Source organism: Oncorhynchus masou, chromosome 24 (assembly GCF_036934945.1).
Source record: "Oncorhynchus masou masou isolate Uvic2021 chromosome 24, UVic_Omas_1.1, whole genome shotgun sequence".
NCBI lineage: Eukaryota > Metazoa > Chordata > Actinopteri > Salmoniformes > Salmonidae > Oncorhynchus > Oncorhynchus masou.
The window spans coordinates 94,961,196-94,970,350 of NC_088235.1; the positions used below are offsets into that span (position 1 = coordinate 94,961,196).

The 9,155-nt window shown below is 39.7% G+C and overlaps 1 protein-coding gene across 1 annotated transcript; it reads left to right on the forward strand.

The window, feature by feature from the left end:
• The first annotated feature begins 607 nt into the window (after nucleotides 1–607).
• dr1 (down-regulator of transcription 1) lies at nucleotides 608–4,064 on the forward strand. Its single transcript, XM_064935747.1, has 3 exons — nucleotides 608–1,407; nucleotides 1,721–1,884; nucleotides 2,182–4,064. Exons 1-3 carry the CDS (start codon nucleotides 1,188–1,190, stop codon nucleotides 2,326–2,328), a joined length of 531 nt encoding a protein of 176 aa, XP_064791819.1. The 5' UTR covers nucleotides 608–1,187; the 3' UTR covers nucleotides 2,329–4,064.
• Nucleotides 4,065–9,155: the final 5,091 nt, after the last annotated feature.

Here is a 9,155-nt window from a genome sequence, read left to right on the forward strand (position 1 = left end):
TTTCTAATTAATTCACTTTTTTTTATTATAAATCATAAACCAACATAAAATTCCAAGGTTTTATCTTCTGAGTGTTGGTGTTGAAAATGAACGGATTCAAAAGTTGATGGAGTAGTTACCTTTCAATTTGGGCAAAATGTTTCACTGGGGAATCTCAATGGACTTTTGTATTGACAGGGCCTACAATAAAATGATCCATCACCACTGATAAGATGTGTGGAGATCCAATTATGTAACAATATTATCTATTGGGCCACTAATCCATGATTCACAGGTTATAGAATATTACACTGCATTCAAAGTCCCAATTGTATTAAAGGATAATCCCATTTTAACCACTACCTATGCATTATTAGATCACCTTTTTGTTTGTCCTGAACAAGCACAAGACAGGAATAGGGTTACATGTGATTTTAAAAAAACCTGGTAAAGGTCAATTGGGAAAGGGGAAATAAGCTTGCACACTTAAGTATTATAACCATATGTAGGCCTGCTATACATTTTTATTATGGTATTATTGTGCCTTCAACACAGTAGGTGGCGACATTTTTATTTGGCCGATTTCACAGGTCACCGTAAAAAATAATATACCGGAAAGGGGTTTTATTTGCGTGGATCGTTTCCGCAGAAATTTCTGTGCCGAACTGCCGGTGAACTGAATTTAACAGAATAAATGAATTAAAGTATTTCGTTCGGCCGATAAAGGAACCGTAGTTCTCGTTCCAGTGTATACAGGATTTTGGTTTAAACAGTGTTTTGGGGATCAACACTGCGTTACGAAATGATCCCAACGACACGCTTGCTAGCCATGTTCTCAAAAGCCGCTGCAGGTAACTAAACTAGCTAATGTTAGCTAAGCTAACGCGTTGCGATAGATGGACCATAGCTTGCTAACTCGCTAGCTGGTTTTCATTTTCTCTTGTCCTCACCATCGTGTTTTACTTAGACCTATTCGTTACATTCCACGTCTCTACAGTAACATTAGGATATGCTGTGTCAATAGGCTGTTGTGTAGCTAGTTTGCATAGCTTTAACTTTTAAACCCAACTAGCCAACGTTAGCGTCTAGCCCACGACATTTTCAACACGTAACGTTAGCTAGTTAGCCCTCTGCGGAAGCCTACCATCAAATCAAGCTTTCCCCCAGTTTTTTTGTATTAACTTGAGAAACTAGTTCTCTGGAATACGATGGCTTCTTCGTCGGGAAACGATGACGACCTCACCATTCCCAGGGCAGCCATCAACAAAATGATCAAGGAAACTCTGCCCAACGTACGGGTTGCCAATGATGCAAGAGAGCTTGTTGTGAACTGCTGCACAGAGTTCATACATCTAATCTCATCAGAGGCGAATGAAATATGTAACAAGTCTGAAAAGAAGACCATATCACCTGAACATGTAATTAATGGTTAGTATCTTGGTATTTTTTATTCTGTATCAACAGGTTTGAAAATATATTCACTTGTAATGTACAGGTGTTTCCCCCCTTCCTGCCTGCCATGCATTTTTTAGTTAATGCAGGTATGCGTTTGCCTGGCCACTTATCTGTAAACCAGGTTAGCTATAGTAAATGAATCTGGAACCAAGTTAGCTAGTTATGCACTAGGAATTCCAACAATAATCAAGTGATGAGACTGTTGAATACATGTCTGTTTCCTTTTCCCCAACATTGTTTCCATAATCTTTTCCCCTTTCCCCTGACCATATCCTCTTTTCCACAGCACTTGAAAGCCTGGGTTTTGCGTCGTACATCACAGAGGTGAAGGATGTCCTGCAGGAGTGTAAAACAGTAGCACTTAAAAGGAGGAAGGCCAACTCTCGCCTGGAAAACCTGGGCATCCCAGAGGAAGAGCTCCTCCGACAACAGCAGGAACTATTTGCTAAGGTAAGGATCAAGAGTCATAATCTGGTTAACCAGACTGATCGTTACAAGAGTGTTAAGGATCAAGACGGATAACCTGTTTGATTCAGACTATTTCTTGCCACATCTCTGCACTTTTATAGATCACCTTCACCAGGAATGGATAACTGCAGTGTGACAAAGGCTCAAATAATATATATTTGTTTTGGTAACATTTAGTAGATATTCTAGGTTGAGTGGCTCCCCTGCTTTGCTGTTTGTATCTCTATCTCTTACCATGTCTAATTTATTGGTGGACTGACTGTATTTACTGTGTTCCAGGCACGGCAGCAGCAGGCCGAGCTGGCCCAGCAGGAGTGGCTCCAGATGCAGCAAGCTGCCCAGCAGGCCCAGTTGGCTGCAGCATCTGCCAGCGCTGGACAACAGGCTGGCTCGTCCCAGGATGAGGATGATGAGGATGACATGTGATTATGAAGATGATCCCTGGGTCTGGGCTGCAACATGCAAAACATTTCGAACAGATAGTAAAAACAAGAATTTCATATTGGATAACTACAGATAGTAGGCTGCCACCTGTTTCTGTCTGTTTTCATCCGTTTCGTGCCTGCTGAATACGAACCAGGCCATATCCCTCGTCTTTGGACAGTGTCGGCAAGCAGCCCTCTCTTTCTCTCTCCGAACACTCTAATTGGCAGTGATCTGAGCTGTGTTCGGACATAATGCACATAACCCCACCGGTCCAGTATCAGGAGTTCACATTATGGACATTTTCAAGGTACATAGATATGGGGAATTTTTATTATATATATGTTTTTATTGTCACATACTAGGTAGACTTTTTTTCTTTTTTGACAGCAGTACCTGAAAACACATTTGGATAAAGATACATTTAAGCTTTCCTCCACTTAAATTAACAAGCAGGAGAACAGCTCCTCACTTGTCTTACCAAAGGTGGGCGGTGCTTATTCCTCCTACTGGCATGTCCTTTTTGGGAAATAATTTTTACAGAACTTGTTCCTTACCCCCCTCTTTGTTTAACATGACGGATATGTCCCCAATGGCACCACATCACATATAAACTGGCTCTGATCAATCATTTGGGATACACCCAACATATTTCTGAAACACTTAGAAGGGTTGTGAATATGTTTTGATTTGTAAAGTAGGATTCAAATGCTTTTTGTTTTATTTTAGCTCAGTCATACAGTGCCTTCGGAAACTATTCAGACCCCTTGACTTTTTCCACATTTTGTTACATTAGTCTTATTCTAAAAATGATTAAATAATTTCCCCCCATCATCAATCTACACACAATGCCCCATAATGACAAAGCAAAAACTTTGCACCTGAGCTCAATTGAGTCTCATAGCAAAGGGTCTGAATACTTGTGAAAATAAGGTATTTCTGTTTATTTATTTTCTAAAATCCTGTTTTCGCTTTGTCATTATGGGGTATTGTGTTTAGGTTGCTGAGGAAAAACATTTTATTTAATCAATTTTAGAATAAAGCTGTAACGTAACAAAATGTGAAAGTCAAGGGGTCTGAATACTTTCTGAAGGCATTGTACATGGTGTAAGTAGGTTGATTCTTTTTTTTTTTAGGATGTTCACCTACAGTATTGCTAACTGTTTAGCTACTCCTTTCAGAATCTTTTTTGACTGACTCATATAACCAAAGATATAGGCTGTGTCCTAAATGGCACCCTATTCCCTATATTGTGCAATACATTTGACAAGAAAACAATTGGCCCTGGTCAAAAGTAGAGCACTACATAGGGAATAGGGTTTAATTTGGGTCACAACCACAGGAGAGCTTAACAACCCAAGTATATGAGCCTAAAGTGTATGTTCCATGTGTAGTATAAAGAGACATGGGTATAGTGTGCACTCAAGTTACTGTTCTCAATGACTGATAACGTTCACCTTGAAAAAATGCTTTGATTTCTTCTTGGCTTTTTATATTGTGCATCCCAAATGGTACCCTATTACCTTTATGCTGCACTACTTTGGCTCTTGTCAATAGTAGTGCACTATTTCGGGAATGGGGTGCACATTTGTTTTTCTGTGGTGCAGTATGATAAAGTTGCATTATGAATGTGTGGTGAATTCTATAAAGATTGGTAACCTGTCATTGTGTTACCCATTTCACATGCCTTTTATAAAGTTGTATTCTTTAAGCAATAAAGTTAACATCTTTTATAGTGACCTATTGTTCCTCATGTTTTCTGGAGTTATTTATAGTTCTTTCATAATTTTTAGGTGTTTTTGTACTGTGTATGTTAGCCTCAGTTTTATACATCATGGAAAAAAGCAGAATTTTATTTAGTTTTTAATTTGACTAGGACCAACAAGTCATAAAATGTCATTATGTTTTGATGGTAAATTATTCTAAATAAGACAACTAATGTAAAGTCATTACAATGACCGACAGTGACATGGCCTGCATACTCACCAGGCATGTCACCCATTGATCATGTTCGGGATGCTCTTGATCGATGTGAACGACAGCATGTTTCAGTTTCCACCAATATCCAACAACTTCGTACAGCCATTGAAGAGGAGTCCGACAACATTCAGGCCACAATCAACAGCCTGCTCAACTCTATGCGAAGGAGATGTGCTGCATGAGGCAAAATGGTGTTCGCACCAGAAACTGACTGGTTTTTCTGATCCATGCCCCTACTGTTTTTTAAGCTATCTGTGACTAACAGATGCATATCTGTATTCCCAGTCATGTGAAATCCATAGATTAGGGCCTAATGATTTTATGTAACTTGACTGTTTGATCTCATCACGGACAATTTGAGCTAATTAGCATCTTTGCAACAACTTGGATCCTTTCACAGCACAAGAAGGCTGCGTTGAGACAGTGACTTATCAGTGACTCAAGCCCAGCTCAGCTAATCCCTACCATTGTGAAGCAGAGTTGTCATAATGCTTCAGCAATTGTACATTACACCAGGAGCGTCAGTAGACACAATATAAGTAACCTAATGTATGTCCCTTTAACTGCCCTGATCTTTCCTGACTGCCCTGATGCATCTACCGATCCTACAGATATTGTATGCAGTAATCATGTGCCTATGAACCAGATTTATACTGTCAGCACTAAGCCGGTGTGCCCTAGGAGGAAGTCCACTGTGAGCAGCTCACCCTGCACTAACATAAAGAACATGAGCACATCTACTGCTGCTAAGCTTCCCAGTAAAGCAATGAAAGCAAGTAAGTATTCCGGAAAAAAAGTGCTCAAAATAGCCCACGTTAATATACAGTGCCTTGCGAAAGTATTCGGCCCCCTTGAACTTTGCGACCTTTTGCCACATTTCAGGCTTCAAACATAAAAATATAAAACTATTTTTTTGTGAAGAATCAACAACAAGTGGGACACAATCATGAAGTGGAACGACATTTATTGAATATTTCAAACTTTTTTAACAAATCAAAAACTGAAAAATTGGGCGTGCAAAATTATTCAGCCCCTTTACTTTCAGTGCAGCAAACTCTCTCCAGAAGTTCAGTGAGGATCTCTGAATGATCCAATGTTGACCTAAATGACTAATGATGATAAATACAATCCACCTGTGTGTAATCAAGTCTCCGTATAAATGCACCTGCACTGTGATAGTCTCAGAGGTCCGTTAAAAGCGCAGAGAGCATCATGAAGAACAAGGAACACACCAGGCCGGTCCGAGATACTGTTGTGAAGAAGTTTAAAGCCGGATTTGGATACAAAAAGATATCCCAAGCTTTAAACATCCCAAGGAGCACTATGCAAGCAATAATATTGAAATGGAAGGAGTATCAGACCACTGCAAATCTACCAAGACCTGGCCGTCCCTCTAAACTTTCATCTCATACAAGGAGAAGGCTGATCAGAGATGCAGCCAAGAGGTCCATGATCACTCTGGATGAACTGCAGATATCTAAAGCTGAGGTGGGAGACTCTTTCCATAGGACAACAATCAGTCGTATATTGCACAAATCTGGCCTTTATGGAAGAGTGGCAAGAAGAAAGCCATTTCTTAAAGATATCCATAAAAAGTGTTGTTCAAAGTTTACCACAAGCCACCTGGGAGACACACCAAACATGTGGAAGAAGGTGTTCTGGTCAGATGAAACCAAAATTGAACTTTTTGGCAACAATGCAAAACGTTATGTTTGGCGTAAAAGCAACACAGCTCATCACCCATCCCCACTGTCAAACATGGTGGTGGCAGCATCATGGTTTGGGCCTGCTTTTCTTCAGCAGGGACAGGGAAGATGGTTAAAATTGATGGGAAGATGGATGGAGCCAAATACAGGACCATTCTGGAAGAAAACCTGATGGAGTCTGCAAAAGACCTGAGAATGGGACAGAGATTTGTCTTCCAACAAGACAATGATCCAAAACATAAAGCAACATCTACAATGGAATGGTTAAAAAATAAACATATCCAGGTGTTAGAATGGCCAAGTCAAAGTCCAGACCTGAATCCAATCGAGAATCTGTGGAAAGAACTGAAAACTGCTGTTCACAAATGCTCTCCATCCAACCTCACTGAGCTCGAGCTGTTTTGCAAGGAGGAATGGGAAAAAATTTCAGTCTCTCGATGTGCAAAACTGATAGAGACATACCCAAGCGACTTACAGCTGTAATCGCAGCAAAAGGTGGCGCTACAAAGTATTAACTTAAGGGGGCTGAATAATTTTGCACACCCAATTTTTCAGTTTTTGATTTGTTAAAAAAGTTAGAAATATCCAATAAATGTCGTTCCACTTCATGATTGTGTCCCACTTGCTGTTGATTCTTCACAAAAAAATACAGTTTTATATCTTTATGTTTGAAGCCTGAAATGTGGCAAAAGGTCGCAAAGTTCAAGGGGGCGAATACTTTCGCAAGGCACTGTATGTAGCTTATGAAACAAGGTACATGAAATGAATCATTTGCTAGTAACAGATGACATTCATATTCGGACTATCTCTGAAACTCACTTAGAGCATACCTTTGACAATACAGTTGTAGCAATACAAGGTTGTAACATTTATAGAAAATATAGAAATGCCAGTGGTGGAGGTGTTGCTGTTTATATTCAGAACCACATTCCTGTAAAGACTAGAGAGGATCTCATGTCAAATACTGTTTAAGTAATATGGCTACAGGTTCATCTGCCTCACTTAAAGCCCATTCCTGTGGGAAGCTGCTATAGACCACCAATTGCTAACAGTCATTATCTGGATAACATGTGTGAAATGCTTGATAATGTATGTGATATCGACAGAGAGGTACATTTTCTGGGTGATTTAAATATTGACTGGCTTTCATCAATCTGCCCACTCAAGAAAAAGCTTCAAACTGTAACCAGTCAACCTACCAGGGTAGTTAAAAACAGCACAGGAATGAAATCATCAACATGTATCGATCACATCTTTACTAATGCTACAGAAATTAGCTTGAAAGTGGTATCCAAATCCATCGGCTGTAGTGATCACAATATAGCAGCCATATCTAGGAAAACCAATGTTCCAAAGGCTGGACCTAATATAGTGTATAAGAAGTCATACAATAAGTTTTATAGTGATTGCTATGTTACTGATGTAAAGAATATTTGTTGGTGTTGTGCACTTGAGTGAGGACCCAAAAGCGGTTTAACAAAAACAGAGTTCTTTAATGAGAACACAGGAAAGACATAGATCCTCTTCAGACGTTGATAATGGCAAAAATAGACAACCCGCAGAGAGGGCGACAAATGAAACATAAAGTCCCTCTGATAAATAACAAGAGAGTCCCCTTCTTAGCAGCAGAGGAGAATAGCTGGGTTAGCGGCGACAGGCTGCAGGTCGCTCTGGGTAGGCGCGGGTCATAGAGGAACAGTGGTACCTGATCTCACGTAGCATCAGATGAACTGGACACAGTGCAAACGAAAGACAGTTAGTAGTGTACAGGATGCACCTGCCAGGCAGATTCCGACAGGATAGGACAAGGATGAAGCAAACGAGACGATAGCTTGCTTCTGGCATGAGAAACTCAAACGAGAATCTGACACCGAAAGTAGCAGGAACAGAGAGAGAAATAGAGACCTAATCAGAGGGAAAAAGGGAACAGGTGGGGAAAGGGTGAACGAGGTAGTTAGAGGAGATGAGGAATCACAGACCAGCAGAGAGAGACAGAGTGAAGAGAAAGAACAGGAACAAGACATAATAAGACATGACAGTTGGTCCGTGGTGTGTAATGAGGAGCAAACAGACACTGCACTTGACACATTTATGAAATTGCTTATTCCAGTATCTAATAAGCATGCACCCATTAAGAAAACGACTGCAAAAACTGTTAAATCCTTGTGAATTCATGAGGAAATGAAAAATTGTATGGTTAAGAGGGATGTCATGCTGCACTGATTGGAAAACTTATTGCAAATTGAGAAATCATGTGACTAAACTGACTGAAAAGAATAAGAAACTACACTATGAAACCAAGATAAATGATATGAAGAATTATAGTAAAAAGCTTTGGAGCACCTTAAATGAGAGAAAAAAGGCACACAGCGCCATCATTCATTGAAACAGATGGCTCATTTATCACAAAACCAACTGGTATTGCCTACTACTTCAATGATTTTTTCATTGGCAAAATTAGCAAACTTAGCCATAACATGCCATCAACAAATGCTGACACTACACTGCCAAGTATATCTGACCAAATTATGAAAGACAAGCATTGTAATTTTAAATTCTTTAAAGTTAGTGTGGAAGAGGTGAAAAAAATTATTGTTGTCTATCAACAATGACAAGCCCCCGGGGTCTGACAACTTGGATGGAAAATTACTGAGGATAATAGAGGACGATATTGCCACTCCTATTTGCCACATCTTCAATTTAAGCTTACTAGAAAGTTTGTGTCCTCAGGCCTGGAGGGAAGCAAAAGTCATTCCGCTACCTAAGAATAGTAAAAAAAAACCTTACTGTCTCAAATAGCTGACCAATCAGTCTGTTACCAACACTGAGTAAACCTTTGGAAAAAAATGTGTTTGACCAGATACAATGCTATTTTACAGTAAACAAATTGACAACAGATTTTCAGCATGCTTTTAGGGAAGGACACTCAATAAGCACAGCACTTACACAAATGACTGATGATTGGCTGAGAGAAATTGATGATAAAATAATTGTTAGACTTCAGTGCAGATTTTGAAATTATTGATCATAGTCTACTGCTGGAAAAACACATGTGTTATGGCTTTCCACCCCCTGCATTAATGTGGATAATGGGTTACTTGTCTAACAGAACACAGAAGGTGTTCTTTAATGGAAGCCTATCAA